Genomic DNA, 17,745 nt, shown 5'->3' with positions numbered 1-17,745 from the left:
TGTATAGCCCATCTTGCAAGATGAATAGGTCCATATATGGCTGGAGGTGAAACTGGAGAGATGTACTTCTTCCCTCTTAGAGAGCAGAGGGAAGTAATATCATATTTTGAAGCGTGTGGCCACATGCCATGGTCATTACATCCTATCTGAAAGGAAAGGGCTCTCTGCCAGAGGAATGCAGCACTAATGCTTTTTGACATGTGTTTGACTTTCTTATCGAAGTCTTACAACCGGTTATGTAGTTTACAAATAATATCATGGTCTTAGCCATGCATGCAACAATGTTCACATTTGGAGACATTTTTGCACTTTTATCTCTCTCTCAAAAGAGGATCCACGGTGCTTTGCACACAAGGCAAGGAGAGCTACACCTTCTGAAATAGATACCACAAATACAAGGAAACAGTAAACTATCACAAACCTTTTTTCATTCTGGAGATACCAACATGTAAACCAACAGCAAAATGCCACCCTAGATGCCAAGACAAAACTTTGTGGTGTAGCACGTTATTACAAGCACGCCTGCATGCTATCACCGGTGCTATGGACATGAGCCAGGAGGTTGAAGTGGTACTATTTCATCTTATGTTGGCCTGCTTCTCTGCCTCTTCTTAATGAGCCGCATTGCGTGTGAGCAGGGATGGTACAAGAGCATTTTAGAAGTCAGCTATGGTCTACGTGGTGCCATAAATTGGTTTGGCATAGCTGAATCAGCAACCAAAGAATTCTTTCTCAGCTCAGCCCATTTGAACTCCTCTGCAGTGAGACTTTGCACACTTTGTGCCCTGTGAGTATTTGTGCACATTGTATTCCCTGATTATCCTGTTTCTGGCTGTTGAGACCAGATGCTTGGTCTCTAGGCCAGCACTGCCGTTCTCTGAAACAATATGTGTGCAGAATTCTGGTGATTGTTCAAGAGGGCTAGTAACGCCCTTTCGCACACAGCCCCACTCTGTACCTTCCATATTTTGTCACATAAAGGGAGAATTCGCAGATCAAATCCTCTGTTTGGCTATCATGTGATCATAAATTAGATTTCAGATGTAAATCATAGCTGCAAGGTTTGTTGGCAGTGTGAGCAGGGCAATGGCCATTCTAAGAATGCACACTCAAGGCTCACCACCCTTAGCAAAATTGTTGCAAAGAAGGCCTTTGCCACAGCGTTAGCTCTGGGGTTCTCACTAGACCTGCATATTGAAACAGCTACATCTGTTATAAAACCATGCAACCAGGCTAAAAAAGAATGCACCCCATCGCACCCAGCATGATTCTTAATGCCGAGTACGTTCAAAAGGCAGAACAATCTAGTGCGTAACATGTAAGTGACACACAGGGAGCAAAGACAAGGATCACAAGTGCAAACCCATCAGTGCTGCTACAGAGGGCCACTTCAGATTTAGAAAGGAGCTAAAGGCCTTACTGGTCTCACAAATGTTTATGCTCTTCAAATCATAAACCAGACACTATCCTTTACTGGCACAGAAATTACTAAGACCATACTAGTCAACACGGTTATGTTTCCTTTCCTTCTGTAGTCCCCTAAGAGTTCCCAAAAATAACTTGATGAAATTATGCAAAACAAAGTCTTTCCTCCTCTCCTGGTAACAATTGATCAGAGTAAACAATGTTGTGTCTATGAAACTCCAACCAGAAAAGTCCATAGTCCGACATCTGAAGTGATTGGCATTACCGGGGTAGTTATAGGTAAGAGCACACCAGTTATCTTCACCTTCAGTTCGTGTCTCAATTGTTTCTCCCAGTCTGGGAAGTGTAATGTGCAAAGAAACGGCAGGACACTCGGCTGCTCAATGAGACACTGTTCCGCTCCTTGGTCAGACACCTCTAGGTGGCCAAAAATGTAGTTTTGTATAACTTGCCATCTTATGTTTTGAATTATTACTTCATTCAATTCCAAGGGCCATTTGTGTTCTAGGGTCCAGTAATTTACATATTCATTGTGAGAACAAATCCAAATGTATTTTTTTATAAACATATTTTATTATTTTCATCAACACAATACACAAATTTCTCAAACCCCCCCGCCCTCCCCCCCACCCCTCCCTCCCCTCTGGAAGTGAGGGTCCGTTTCGGTTTTGTTTCGGGGGATACTTATGAACCACAAATGTCTGAGATTCTAATATTGTGCGGGCACCATTGTTCCATGTAGTCCGACCTTAGATACTCCAGCACCGGCCCCCACTCTTTCATGAAGAGGGTCTAATGATCCTGAAGCTGATGCATTATTTTTTCCATGGTCACTTGCGACCAGACCTTGTGCAACCAGGAGAATACTAAAGGCGTGTCTTGTTTTTTCCAGTTCTGGGCTATAGTCGCCCATGCCGCGATGACTAGGCCCATGAAGCTTCTCCACTGGTATTTGTGGAGTTTTTTGGCTTGGGGGACCAGGAGTCCGCACAGCCACACCCGTTCATCCATGTGGCCCGCCTCTGGAAAGATTTTGGCTATTTCCGCCTGCACCTCAGTCCAGAAGGCCTTCACCACATTGCAGTCCCACCAGATATGTCTCCAGGTGCCTGGTTCCCGACACCCTCTCCAGCATTGATTTAAGCCTCTCAGGGGTGTAGTGCCATTGCATGACTATTTTGAGCCACATTTCCCTTGTTTGAACCGCTCTGGTGACTTTCGGGATTCTCCCCATAGTTCCTCCCAATGCTTTCTGGTTATACCTTTCCCCAGTGTACCTTCCCATCTCTTCATGTATGCCCATTTGATTTCTTCTTCTGTCATGTTGATGAACCGATATAGTGATGACACCAGTTTTTTGTCTCCTGGGTTGGTTATTATATAGTTTTCAAAGGGTGTTAGGTCTCTCGTGGCTGCCTGGTATACCTCGGTAGTGGACAGCCAATGTTTCAGTTGCTCATATTTATACCTTTCGACGTCCTTTAGGTTCCACATTCTTTTACATTCCGCAAAAGTCCTTAATGTATTGTCCTGGAACATCTCCCCGATTTTCCTACACCCTGCTGTTTCCCAATTCTCATACACCCCGGGCTCTAATGCAGGGGGGAACTGCGGGTTCCGACAGATAGGCGTAAATGGGGGCAGTGGGGTGGTCATAAGTCCTTTCTTAGTTTGGGCATCCCAGGTGCTAAGAGTTGTTCTCATAACCTCGCTGATTCTGAGATTGGGGTGTCTGTATTGTTTGTGTTTCCACAGGAGGTCCTCCAGAGGGGTCCTGGCAACCCCCCTATCTTGTCGTGCCCATATTGTCCTCTGGTCTTCACCCAACCATTCCTTCAGAACCCACAGCTGCGCTGCATAATAGTATTTCTTAAAGTGTGGGAGTGCTAGACCCCCCTCCTTGATCGGGGCTGTGAGGATAGCTCTGGCTACCCTAGGAGGTTTTTTGTTCCACACATATCTCGATATGGTCTTGGACAATGCTTTAAAAAAGGAATCAGGGATTGTTACTGGGAGGGCGTGAAAGCGGTAGAGGACTTTGGGGAGTATGTTCATTTTAACTGATTGGATTCTTCCCCACCATGAGACCCTAAGCGGACACCATCTGTCTAGTTCCTTCTTCACCCTTGCCAGTATGTGTGGATAGTTATTCTTATATAACAGGTCGGTCTTATGTGTGAGGGTCACCCCTAGATATTTAATTACCTCCTCTGCAACCTTTAGCCCATGAAAGCCCGCCAATTCTGCAACTGTCCTCTTATCTCCCTCCAGGAGTAAAATCTCTGATTTCTCCCTGTTAATTTTAAGGCCTGAGATTACCCCGAATTCCTCCAGTTCTCTCAGGGCGTGGGGTATCGATCTCCCTGGATCTGTCATGGCCAACAGCATGTCATCTGCATATGCAACATCTTTATGTTGCTTGCCTGCCATCTCTATCCCCTTAACCCCTACCGAGTCCCTGATCCTAGCTAGGAGTGGCTCTAGGAAGATGGCATACAGGAGTGGGGAGAGAGGGCAACCCTGTTTCGTGCCTCTTGAGATATGTACCCTCTCTGTGACTTCCCCGTTGAGTGCAATCCTCATCGAAGGGGAGTTATAGTTTGCTTTAACCATATTTATATAGTGATCGCCGAACCCCATATGCTTCAGTGTCTTAAACAATATAGACCATTCTACCCGGTCGAAAGCCTTCTCGGCATCGAGGGAAAGCAATACAGCTGGTGTGTGAGTAATATCTGTTTTTTCTACCAGATGGATTATTCCTCTTAGGTTGTCGTGTGTTTGCCTGCCGGGGATGAAGCCAGATTGATCTGCATTTATGAGGGTCGGGAGGAGGGGGGAGAGTCTGGCCGCCAGTATCCTGGTGTAAATTTTTGCGTCCAAGTTAATCAGAGCAATAGGGCGGTACGAGCCCGGGAGAGTAGGGTCTTTACCTGCTTTATGGAAAACCAGGACTTTTGCCTCGTTCATAGATGGAGTTATGTTTCCCTGGTCCTTGAAAGTGTTTAGTAGTCTTGTCAAAAAAGGTGCGAGTGTGTCGGCATATTTTTTGTAGAAGGGGGCCGTGAACCCATCCGGACCCGGTGCCTTTGCGGATGGGAGATCAGCTATTGCCTTACGGACTTCTTGTTCCGTGATGCAGGAATCGAGTGCCTGTTTGTCCTCTTCTGAGATGGTTTGTAGATTTAGTGATTGTAGGAACTTGTCTTGCTGGTCCTCGTCCGGGTGTTCTGTCGCATACAGATCTTGATAGAAAGTCTTGAATACCTCCCCAATGTTCTTGTTACATGTTTGTGTGTTCCCGTGAGTGTCTTTGACGTTCAGGATCGTCCTTGATTTCTGGTTTTCTCTAAGCTGTCTTGCTAGGAAGTTGCCTGCCTTTTTGGCCTTGATGTAGTATCATTGCTTGAGATATAGCAGGGACCTCTCTGCCTTCTTGTTGCGCAGCATGTCTAACTGCCCTTGCACATGTTTTAATGCCTTCTTGAGCGTTCTCGTGGGATGGGCTACTATCTCCCCTTGAATGGCTGTAATTTTCTTTTCCAGAGTCCTTTCCCATTCATATTGCTGCTTATCTTTGGCTGCCTTTAGTGCTATACTGTGCCCCCGTGCTACTGGATTAAAGGCTTCCCACACTGTTCCTAGGGGAGTTTCTCCATTGTCATTTTGCTCAAAATATTCTTTAATTTTGTCTCCTAGTGCCTCTCCCATCGTCTGATCCTTTAATATGTCGGGCGGTAATTTCCATTTCCAGAGGCCTCTACCCCTTCCTGGCAACTGGATATCCAGCCGGAGCGGGGCATGATCTGACAGTGTTATAGCCCCCATATCTATACCCTGGATCATCCCCACCAGTCCCACCGACGCCCAGAAGTAATCTATTCTCGACATCGTGTTATGCACGTGCGAGTAATACGTGAAACCATTTGCTTGCCCTCTCTTTACCCTCCAGACATCCTGCAGCGCCATCTGCTCTATCTTTAGTTTAAGATGTTTGGAAGGGGGTCCCTTGCCATTTGTCCCCCCTGTACTTCTGTCCAGGTTTGGTTGCCAGGCCAGATTTAGATCTCCCCCCAGTATTATCTCTCCCTTCGCGAATCCTTCTAGTTTCCTCAGCGTGTCTCGGAGAAATCCGTCTTGCCCAGAGTTCGGAGAGTATATTACCGCCAGGGTGAGCCGGAAACCCTCAATTACACAGTTTGCAAATGTATATCTCCCTTCCATGTCAGCCAGCGAGTCTATGAGGGTCGCCTCCAGCCCACCTTTAACTGCGATCATCACCCCCGCTCTTTTATTGCCCGCATTCGCCTGTGTCCAGATTGTGTACTCTCTCAGGCGAACCTTTTGCCTATCCTGGGCCTTAATATGAGTCTCCTGGAGGAGCAGAATGTGCGCCTGTTCCCTTTTTACCAAGGCTTCTAGCTTCTTCCTCTTCACCGGGGAGTTCAGTCCCCTAACGTTTAATGAGAATATTGTGAGTTTTCCCATCGCTCTAGTTCACTGACTTTGCTTGAGTTCCCCTGATTTCTGTGTTCCTTCCCCTCTTCCAGAGTTTCCCCTCCCTTTTTCCCCCAACATTCCCCAACTTCCCCCAACAGTTAACCGTAATACAACTTTGATCCCGAGGAGGGCCCAGGCACCTAAGTTTGCCAGGGCGTTGCGCTTGTCGCTCCTTGCCCTCACTGGACTCGGGGTGAACTTTGCGGGGGGTCCTAAACCCCGCATTTTCCTCCGGCCTAGGGTACATTCCCGCCAGGCCGCCTGCTACTGATTATCCGACTGTCCTGTATTTCCCTTTCTCCCGCCTGCTCAAGTCTGAAAGCGAGCCAACATTGAAGCGTGAATATTTACTCCTATTTCCTCAGTGGATGTCCCCCCGCACCCCCACTGATATGTTTTTTCCTTTTCCCGACATCCTCCCACCCCCTCGGTCTCTTGTTTGCATCTCCCCATGGCCTAGCCCCATCGGTGTGCTCCTCCTCGGCTTGCTGGCCCATTAAATGGAGACCTTCCTCACTGGTGGTCACTCTCCTCTGTTTGCCTTCCCATTCAAATAGTAGCCCAAATGGAAACGTCCATTTGTACCTTATTTCTTTAGTCACCATTTCTTTCACCAGGGGCGCCATCTGCCTTCTTTTTAATAAAGTCGCAGAGGCCAGGTCCTGATATAATTGGATTTCTACCCCATTCATCCTTATATGGTCTAGTTGTCTCGCCTTCCTAAGGATCAGCTCCTTTTGTGGATATGCTGAGAGGGCCGCCAGTACATCTCTCGGTCTTTCCCCTGGTGCCCCTGTTCTTTTCGGGCCCACCCTGTGGACTCTATCAATCCCAATGCTCTCCGCATCTTGTTCTTCTATTATATCTCTGAGGACTTCCTGCACCGCACTCTTTAGGTCTTTATCTGTCACCGATTCTGGCATATATTTAATGCGGATATTTGATCTTCGGGAGCGGTTTTCCAGGTCTTCGCACTGGATTTCAAGGTTATGGGTTAGTCGAACCAGCTGCTCCTGTGTTTCACTATTCTGAGTCTGTTCCTCTTCCACATTTTGCACTATTCTTTCGAGGGTATCTGTCCTTTCCTCCAGTTTTGCCACATCTATACGGAGTTCCTTGACGGCCTGCTTCATTTCATTCCTCATTGTATTAAACTGTTCCTGAACCGTGGACATAAACTTGTCTTGCAACTCCACGAACCACTCCCTCATGTCGTCTTTGGTTAGTAGAGAGGAGGTCTGGGGTTGGGGGGTGCTGTGCTTTGCGTGCTCATCTCCCACCCTGTCCTTCGCTGTTGTCGGCGTCTCTGCCGACCACAGTTTGAGCAAGTTCGTGTCCTGAGAGGGAGGTTGCGGCGCTGGTTGTGGAGCACCCCCTTTCCCCTACGCTCTCGACATTTTTCTTTTATATGGGGTCCAGTCGTGATTCTGGGTGCCTCCCAGAGGACTGTGGCGAGGGAGCCCGAGACGCCCCCCGCGGAATCCGGAGGGGCCCCCCGGGGGTTCTTGTCTTCTCTGGGTATGTTGTAATCCGTTCCCTGAGAGTGGATTTAGTCCGCCACCCCCGGGATCGGTGATGGTGGGGGGGGGAACCGCTCCACGACCCGCACCTGGAACGGTGTTGTGCCCACAAGGTCTCTTACCGCGGCACGCGGCTGAGGGGTGACATACAGGCGCCCTCACCTCTTCTCATGGTCTCCTCTCCTCCTCTCCTCCTCTCGGTGTCGGTGTCCTTGTTTGTTGGGCGCTCCCAAAGTCTCCGGCTGGGAGCGGGCCCGGGCGTTGGTATCGGCGAGTGAATCGGTTGTCTGCTGGAGGGGGGGAGGGGCCGCACCGCCCTCACCGCGCCGAGTCCTCGGGACACTGGTCGCCCCCGCCGGGCGCCTCCCGCTGGTCCCGGCGCGGCTGTGTTGTACTCTGCGATGTGTGCTCAGAGGGCGCGGGGAGGCCCCCGGCCGACGCCCCCCTCTTCGTCCCGGCACCTTCTCCACCAGTCTCCGCGGCCTCCCTCGTCGGCGCAGCGGAGTCTGCTTCAGTGGGGGGATGGGCAGACACTCCTCTCCGTTCGTTCTCTCCCCCTGGGGGGATTCTGATTGACCGGAGTCTGGTCGTTGGTACGCCCGCCCCCGCTTATGTCTGGCGGGAGAGGACCTCAATTAAATCCGGTCGGATTTCTGCCTAAAAAAGTGCTTTTTGTTGGCGGGCCGGCGGGAGCGCAGCTCAAACGCGGCTTCCCCTGCCGACGGCCATCTTGGAATCCCATCCAAATGTATTTTAAGAGCAATTCCACATGTCACAGCCACAATATACACATGTTTCGTGGCGTGAAGATTGGCAATCGCTCCAACATGTGTGAACACGTAACCAAGTCATACTCTCTCTGGTATTATCGTACGGAGCCAATATTGATGGGATCTAGGTCAGGTTGAACTCCCTACACCTCGCCTCCATCTTCTGCCCCAGCAAGATCTTATCCCAACTCAGAGCTTTTTTTTAAAAGGCTGCATTTTGGAGATGGGTGGCCGTCTGAACAGTAAAGCTTGTAAGACTGAAAGACTTTATCGCATTCATTATTCACTTTACAGTGTCAATGTTTAATTAATTCTAACGAAATCCCAGGGGTGAATACAAATGTAAACAAATGAATGCATGGCCTTAATGTATCAAGTCAGCATTATACTAGAGATTCAAATAGCAGCAAAGAGGCAAAGGGTTACGCCACAAGCAGAATAATGCAAGCGCTTCAGCAGGAGCAAGCCAATGGATCCCTGAAAAGAGAGGAAGTGCCCACTTCCTGTGCCGCGCTGCCCAGACTGCATGGAAGCGGAGCAGGTGGTGGCGGGCGCCGTCATTAGCATGGCTATTCGAACTCAAGCATTGCTTGCTTGTGCAACGCTCTTTTATATCTTTTCATAAGAATCCCTAATGGTCCCAAGTTATGTGTAAGAAAAAAAAGGTTTAGTCTTGGCAAATAGGGCACTTTTTAAGTACACCGTAAAAGAGGTTGCTAAGCTGCAGTAGGAGGCACACATGTACTACCAGTGTGCGTGCTTTATAATGCATAGGCAATGTACACACTTCGTTTTTGCAATAGTTTGATCATGTTTTATTTCTGGATGTCAGGTGCATACAATGTCTTCTAAGAATGCTCTGTCTTGGAGTACGGGGCTGCCGTCTTCGCGCAGGAACCCCCTTCTCTGCCACCCTGGTGCCGTCATGCAGGGGGGGAAGTAGTGGCTACACATCACGTCAGATGCAGAGATTGGGAGTAGCCACGGCTCCTCAAATGTTCACGTTATTCTTGATGTGGGGGATGGGGCTATTCATTCTGTAATTAAGTGGTGCTGGCACCTGATTCCCAGCTGCTACACGAAGCTCCTGCCAGGACACACACCTGCCTAAGTGGGTTACGGTTCTGTCTGCGGCACATGGGCTTGCAAATCACAAAAGCATGTTAACTAGTGTTCCTCTTAAGCTGCAAGTCAACCCAGCTCCCCTAGTGAAAACTGCTTGCCATGTGACATTTGGATTCTGGAGGCCAGATGAGAGCAACGGGTCTGCAGTGTGGTGAGGCCTAGAGAAAAGCCAGGACTCGAGGACGACGGCTCCAAAGCCAGAACTGGTACTGGTCTGCCCTTTGTACTCAGACAGTATAGCCCATCATGATCCGTTTGAACCTCCATCCTGACCATTGCCTGTGTATCAGGGGTTCGTGGGAATTTGGCGTGGCCCTGAACAGCTGGTTAAATATTCCTGTCCCGAGTACTCCCTCGCTCCGGCTGCCCCTATGGCTACTGTGCTTTATCCCAGCCAAGCTGTGCACAGAGGCCACAGGCAGGCTCTTTGGCCGCCCCTGCCCATTTAAACCAGGCACCTCCTGGAGTCAGTTCAGTATGAAACGTTCGCAATATGAACATGGACGACTGCACAGTCCAGAAATGGGAATTAGACATGAACACATCTAGAAATGTAGCTTGCTTGAGAGGGTCTTTATGTTTTTAGATCAAAACTAAAACGTACAAGTTGATATGGCGCCTTATCATCACAAACAATTACATTTAAAAATCAGTGAAATGGCCACGTACATTTGTTTTGTGATAGCCTACAATATTCAATGCAAAATAAATTATTAAATGGAAGTTTCTTCATTTCTTCACAGTAACAGAACAGCATAATTCAAAATAAATGTGCAGATAATGAAAAGGAGTGTGAGAGAGCCACTCCTTAGTGTCACCCACTCAACAACAGGGCGACACTAGGAACTGGAAAGCATCGAGTAGGGAGTGGAGATGTTGCAGAGAGGGATGGGAACTAAAGAAAGTTGTGGGAGGAGGCCAAGAACAGCCTTGGCATGCTTAATAATACATTCAATGCAAACAGTTTACTTAGGCCTGTGATGGCATCTTGTGGTTCTGGCATTGCTGGTGTGGAACATGAGGTCATTGCATTCCCACTGAGCAAAGGCAGGCTTCTTCCTTGGCATGTGCAATTACAAGTGTGTGATTACCCTGCCTCGCAATGCACTTTCTATGGGATAAAAACGAGTGCATAGAAAGGAAGAACATATTTCTGTAGACATACCTGATGGGTGACTGTCCAGGTTACACAAGCACTAGCAAAGCATGTGTTTAAGCATGAAAGGGAAGTGTGTGCGTGTGTTCGCTATATAGTATGGAGAAAGTACTGGGCCATGTTGACAGTCACAGCAGAGAGGGAAATGAGCATAGACCCATGCAATCGACGTTTCACACTTTTTGTGAGCATCGTGCAGGCTGTTGGGCTTCAATGGGGCAGCACAGGAACCCTTTGGAGGGGCAGCCATGTCTTTAATGGACTATACCAAAACTAAAGAGGTGATGGCTGGAAGGTTTAGAATTAATCTTAACCTCTTGCATCGCTCTGAGAAACCCTGCAGGCCATCATTTTTCACCTGCCAAGCCATCACAGAAAGGGGAAAGACCCTATGCAGATCGGGCTTGGTCCCACCCCAAAAGGAGCAGTTGGGTCGAAACTGCTAGGTCACATTCCTTCTGCACGACACCATAAGCATCCCCAAACATGTTTTGGCCTCATTGGGCATCATCAGTGAGGAGTAGCTTGGGTCTCCAGGCCCAGAAGGCATGGGACTCACATCTGGGCACACCCGTCCCTCTCCGGGTGACTTAAACAAAACAAAAGGGGTGATGGCTGGAAGGTTTGGAATTAATCTTAACCTCTGACATCGCTCTGGGCAACACTCCAGGCCCTCGTTCTTTGCCTGCCAAGCCATCAGAGAAAGGGGAACGATCGTATGCAAATCAGGCTTGCTCTCACCCCAAAAGGGGCAGTTGAGCCGGAACCTCTAGGTCACATCCCTTCCAATGGGGCCAAAACATCTTTCCCCTTTCTGTAATGGTTTCGCAGGTGAAGAACGATGTTCTGGGGGGTTGCCCAGAGCAATTGCCAGAGGTTTAAGATTCATTCTAGACCTTCCAGCCATCATTTTGTTTTGGCATAGTCCATTAAAGACAAGTTTCACAACAAGATAGCGACATTGACACGAGATTGTGAATTGGAAGGATACTGTTAGATTAGCCTTAGGGTTGTGACAAGTAGAACAACAACTTCTTCCGCAATAGGTCACTTTAAACGTGCCCAAAGATAGATAGCGTTTAAAAACTCCATTAACAGTGAGACATACTTTGCTCCTTCCTTGTTCCTGTTAGTTTGTGATGCAACTTGACTGTGATTTAGACAGCCATGATTGTTGTTAGCGGAGTGTTTATTTGGGTATTTCACCTGCCATTCATTCCCTTGGTGTGTTTACAGGAATCGCCAGCTGGAAGACATCTCTGTTGTCGCAGAACAATTCCATGAAACACTTGAACCACTAGTGGAATGGCTTTCTACCACGGAGAAAAGGCTTGCAAACTCTGAGCCCATCGGGACCCAGGCATCCAAACTGCAGAAGCAGATCTCGCAGCAGAAAGTAAGAAAGGACAGCGTTTCCAGTTGGCACCACCTTCATGTTATCTATATTCTGGAAGATGTTTAATATAGGAATGTACTTTGAATGGTTCATATTTTAGAAAGTGAGTTCTTCCAGCACAGTTGGTGTGTGTTGGCTCCCTGTATCACACAGGTTCACTTCTTGCTCTATTGTTTAATGTACTGGCGGTAACGTAAGTGTGTATTCTGACGGCTAGGCCACGTGCACAGAATAACCATGCAAAAGTTCCGAATTTGACCTGCTACAAAAACTATTTCATGTTGCATGATGCTAATGTTCAGTGATATTTTTTGAGTTATCCCATTCTTTTAAGTTTTGTTTATCCATCTTTTTTTACTTTCATTTTTTTTAAATTTCCTTTAAACCTTTGCTTAGGCTTTAGAAGATGACATCCTGACTCGCAATAAAACCTTGTACCATGCCATTAGCATTGGCCAGTCTCTAAAGACTATGAGCTCCGGGGAAGATAAGGACATGGTGCAGGGGCTTTTAGATGCATCCCAGGCTCGCTACATTGACATCCAGGAGACAAGCAGCAGGAGGTGTGACCTGCTGCAACAGGCCCATTTTAATGCCCAGATTTTTGGGGATGATGAAGTTGAACTGATGAACTGGCTCAACGAGGCACATGACGAGCTGAGCAAGCTGACTGTCCAAGATTACAGCACTAATGTGCTGCTGAAACAACATGATGAGCTGCTGGTATTTTTTAATTTATTTTCTGTTTGATTTATTCATTCTTTCGTCTACTCACTCCTTTTTTCTACTAACCTTATTCAAATTTGTTTAAATTAAAATAAAATGCATGCTTGACATTCACCTTGGTTTTGAATGGACGGCACAGCGGGTATTTGTTAATATGGAGTCTCCTTTCAGCTTCTTCAGGAAGATATTTTACTCAGAAAACAAAATGTGGATCAAGCCATCCAGAACGGGTTGGAACTTCTTAAGCAAACAACTGGTAAGCTATCTTCAAATCATAAATAATTGCAATATTATTTTTAGAAGTAGTGTAAACTGCCCACTTTGCGCTTGTCTAGTCAGATAGAGGGCAAATACAGCCAGCCTCCCCAGAGAGTGTGCCAGCCCCTACAAGAGCACGGAGAGAAGTTAGCAAGTTCAAAGGTCGACATCTAAAGCAGAGATGTGAAATGTCGACACAAAAAGGTAGCAACAAGGGATACAGTTAAGAGGAACAGAACTAACGAATTTGCAATTTATTAAGCAAAAGCAACGGGCGGTAAGTAGGGAAAGGGGCTAGCAAATTAGAGGGAATGGAGCATATGGGAAAACCTCCCCCACTAAATTCAAAAAAATGAGGCTTAGCTTTGAAAATCCAATTTTCAACGAACTCAATTGTAACAAGCATTGGAAAATCCATCTGTTTGGAATTTTCTACAGGTAAAACACGCCATGTTCAGATATTTTTAACATTACAGGTTTCATTTATTACAAAGTTCTACAACCGATCCCAATAATTTTAAGAACCAGCTGCTATTGTTATTTATTTTTTTATTTTCAGAAGAAAAGAGTGATAAGATAGTGTGACCAGTGTTTTCACTTTCTATACATAAGAAAACAACATGATACAAGTTCAGTGCTTTAATTCAGGGCTTAGTGCTCGTGTGATGTATATAGCTTCATAGCTGCAGTTACCACATTACCTTTCAGAAATATGCTTTTTCGAGCAGAAATTGCTGTTCTTAATCACCTAACTGTGGAAGGAATTTAAATAAGACAGATAATTTGCTTTTGGTCATGGTACTAGTGTATCTGTATTCCTCCACAACGTTCAGCAAAAACTACCCAGACCCAATATACTTTATATAAAATAGTTTTTCCCCAGGTGCGGTTGTCAAAACTAAGACCTTGGGAAGGGCAACTTTTAGCATTCTCGATTAGTCAGCTTATAAATGGATATTGGTCATGGAACTGGTGAGCTCACGTCCACGCCCCAGGGACAAAGGCCTGCAATCCTCTGTCCTTCGGGAGTGGAAGTCAATATAGTCCACATGGTCCTTCCAGGGCCCATCTTGAGGACTTCCTGGCGCAGGACCTGGTTTAGTTGGACTTTTTTAAGCCATTAAATGCATTCAACACTCTTATTCAGTTAGTAAACTGAAAACTGTATTCTACGTCTTCTCTGCCAATGCTCTCAGGATATGGATCTCCCCTGACATCTGTCTTTCTTCTGCTATCATCTCCGTCTTGCACCTCTTAAATGTGAACTAGTATGCCTCTGTTTATGGAACTCCGATAACTATGCCATTTGCCTTTCCCTGTCCTCCTGACTACACACAGTACTCTGCTATTCTTGCAAGTGCTGATGTGCAAATCGTTTGTTATAGCGTTGTTAGGTGCACACTGTTCAAATGTCATGATTCAGAAGATAACAATGAGTAGGAATGGCCTGAGAATATGGGCGTGGTTTGGATGAGGAGACTGGCAGAGGGTGAGGAGGGCATTGCAGCTGTCACACGTGTCTTTTTCTGGTGAATTTGTTGATTCGGCGCAGAGGCCAGATTACATGTTATTCTTTCTCCTGTAACTTCTGTATGCCGAGCTGCATGCGTTTCTCCTGCTAAAGACTCACTTTAATTATGCGATCTTTATACAAAATGTGTCCTGGATGGATACAGCAGCTTTCTTATATTTATTCAGTGGTGTTTCAGTTCTTTTTGCCTATATCATCAGTGACGTCCAGAAATGTGGTTCTTTTTATTGGTAGGTAACCTGGTGATTATGTCATTTCATTATGTTTTTTTGTTCTGCATTGAGTCGCGTGCTTTTCTGTATCTTATTGCTAGGCTGTGGATTTCGTTTTCTGTGCAGCAATATTTGCTGTTTGCCTGATGAAATTGAGGGCGTGTTATACATGTGTGGCTGGAGGGATGAAAGTGTTGAAGGGTCGGAGGGTGGGTTTGAAGTTAGTTGCGCGGATGCCATACAGAAGAAAAAGCCACGGGCACTCCATGAGAAGCAGATGTTGCTTCTCCTTTGCCTTTGTGTGCTGCGATCGCTCAAAATGTTGGGGTTCAACATGAGGCTAGCCTACCAAATCAACATCTAAAGCTGAAATGTATATCTGACCTGGAGCAGAGCATTTAAAAATGGAATTTGAGGTTATTTTTCCCACCTAGGATTTTGGTAGGTTTCAAATGGGGAAGCATGTGGACTCCGAGCAAGATATGTTGCAGTTCAGCAAACAAGTCATGTGTGCATGGAATTCAGGAAGTTTCTACTGGACCATTCAGGGCCCCTTGATTGATCAATATTTCTTGCGCTTGAGAGAGTGCCAATGAACGGGCCCATGCAACAGGCAGGGGTTATTTATGGGGGACAAGAGGGAATACCTAGCATTAGTAATCAATCCAAAGATCACTAATGTTCCTAGCATGTGAATTTACCATCACACCGCCCTCCCTTTCAGTCCCCCATCTTTGTCTTTGCCTCACTCTCTTGCTATTTCCTTCAACTCAATGACAGTTCTACAGAGGGCCCTTTTTGCCTAGGGGATTCCAGAGCCATCCTTTCCCAGTTCATTGGCTGCCTTCTGGGGAATTTTATTGGCTGCTTTATTCTGAAAGTCCCACTTCATGTCTGACTGGGAGAATAGGCCAAGGCAGTCGAAAATGTGCTTCATGGGTCTTCTGCCAGTGTGTTTTAAAGAAAATCAGATCACAAATGCAAACTGGCGTGACCGCTGGACTCATTCCCGCCACATGAGAGGGACTGTTCCTTCATGATAGCGATTGTAGCTTTGTATATATCTCTACCACTTTTAAATGTTGACATTGGGCTCTATCGACAATCTGCCGTTAAATGGTGTGTGCTGCCCTCACGTTCACTGGCCATTGTGGCCTTGTAATACGGTGGCAATAAGCCCTTAGACGGTAGACCATTAGCGCCTTAGGTAATGCCCCCAGGGCCCACAGTTACAGGCCCAAGCGTAGCGAGGCCCTTAACGAAGGCCCGAGGCGCATTACTGTAATGTACTGGGGGCCTTTATAGAATTGTCATTGAGTTGAAGGGAAATTAATGAAGTGGCCCTCAATGGTCTAGTATAACCTTCCTCAATTCCTTATTGCTTATTCACATGGAATGGACAGCCCTGGGTACATCAAAGCATACCAAGACGGGGGAAGGCACACCTTCCTCCAGCCATGAGCAGCCTAATTAAAATATCAAAGGCTCCATGGATCTGCATTCCTTTATTCTCCAGCTGGTGGCAGTGCATACTAATGAGAGATAATTGAGACAAGCCTGCCGAGTGGGCTTGGTTGCTGGCGAGACTACAGGCAGGCCGGACTAACATCCCTTTGGTGTGCAATGTGGCAACGTGAAGTTCCCACCCCTCTGAATGTAAGGCAATGAAATGCATGTCTGGGTCCACTATTTACCCTAGGCAAACCGCTGCAGAGCTGATCCCTTTCAGAGGGGAGAGGTATGTGGTTTGGTGGAGACAAGAAGTCTGCGCCCAGAACATACTTCAAGGGAAAACCTGCGCTTTAATCAGGAGTCACAATGGGCTCAGTTAACCAGAGAGACACTTTGATCTACAACAGACAGGAAGATGGGTGGGACTTTGTTATATGTTGTCACCCCCTTGTCTGTCCTGTTGCAGAGCCCTCTGGTCCTGACCTCATGCATAACAGAAGATTGCTGGGGGGGACCCAGGATTGGTTCATTAAGGTAGGCTTAGCCTACACTAATCACTGGGGCCCATTTGGTTTAAAAAGACGGCTGAACCCCTCACTTAGCAGATTAGCTGAAGACTTTGCAAGGAGTAAGAAGGACTCATTTGGACCCGAGCTGAAGGTTCAGTCTACCGTACATCTTCCACCAGTGAAGGAAGCCAGGAGCTCCAAGAGGGAATCAAGATCCCTCCCCTAAACATCTCCCAGGGAACAGAGGGAGATACTGGACTCTGAGGACACGTCCAGCATCTCCAGAACCGGTAGCCAGCCAGCACACAGCGTGCCCTGTTAGGTTCTGACATCAAGCTTCCTCGGTGGGAAGTGTTGGAGATTCTCTGGACAAAGGACAAGGCTGTTTCCTGCAAGCACCCTCCAGAGCTTTGGGCCGTCCGCCTTGAAAGGACACAAGCCCTGCGAAGAAGCTAGGAGGAGTGCCACTCAAGCATTATCCAGCGTCCATCTTTTTCTGGACAGTTTTGAGACAGTCGAGTCTTCGAACCGTATCCGGCGGCACTGCTGACTGTTGTCACGCAGCAGTTGCCAGACCCGTCCGGGACACCTCGACCAGCAGTCCAGATACACCAACCAGCACAAAGACAACGATTCTTGGCCCGAGCCGCTGCGCTGGACACCCAGCAGGCATCCGTCTAGCCTCGCTTGTCCAACTGCCTGACGCCTGGTACCCGCAGCTGTCTCCCTCGAGGGCTGCAAAGCGCCCTGGAACCGCCTCGACGCTGTCGAGCACCAATAACTTCTTCAGCACCAGGTACATTGTGGTTCTGCCCCCTGTTCCTTCTCTGAAGGACCCTAGAGACAGTTATGGCCTTTGGCCCCTGGGGTTCCTTAACCAGATAACCTTGAACAGTAAGACTAATTGCTTTACCAACTAGCCTCCTGTCAGTATCCAGAGTGCATCCCTTTCCTGGGTGAAGCTGTCTTTCCTCTGTGTACCTTTACAGTGTGGGTTGTAATTGTAGTGTGCTAGAACTGTCGTAGTAATAATAAAGTAGATATTTTTATACAATCTTGACTGGGCAGTCCCTTTTTTCTTTGGGTAATAATTGTATTTTCGCACAACCTTGCAGAGATAAGCCTGCAGTTCCGTCCACATTACCAAAAATTGTACAAGGAGGTC

At 47.2% G+C, this 17,745-nt stretch overlaps 1 protein-coding gene across 19 annotated transcripts in view; it reads left to right on the top strand.

Annotated features, from left to right (window-relative positions):
- The window catches only part of DST (dystonin), a 2,190,048-nt gene that overhangs the window by 1,911,767 nt on the left and 260,536 nt on the right, over positions 1-17,745 (top strand). For 15 of the 19 annotated variants that reach the window (XM_069606170.1, XM_069606155.1, XM_069606160.1 and 12 more), the window contains 3 exons: positions 11,733-11,892; positions 12,289-12,615; positions 12,790-12,874. In XM_069606170.1, coding sequence (XP_069462271.1) covers positions 11,733-11,892; positions 12,289-12,615; positions 12,790-12,874 — 572 coding nt within the window. The remainder of the gene's footprint in view (positions 1-11,732; positions 11,893-12,288; positions 12,616-12,789; positions 12,875-17,745) is intronic. The other 4 variants (XM_069606164.1, XM_069606161.1, XM_069606171.1 and 1 more) reach the window with 1 other exon arrangement.

This window comes from Ambystoma mexicanum, chromosome 4p (genome assembly GCF_040938575.1).
Source record: "Ambystoma mexicanum isolate Mex_15411 chromosome 4p, UKY_AmexF1_1, whole genome shotgun sequence".
Classification (NCBI taxonomy): domain Eukaryota; kingdom Metazoa; phylum Chordata; class Amphibia; order Caudata; family Ambystomatidae; genus Ambystoma; species Ambystoma mexicanum.
This window is presented reverse-complemented; position numbering and strand designations above follow the sequence as displayed.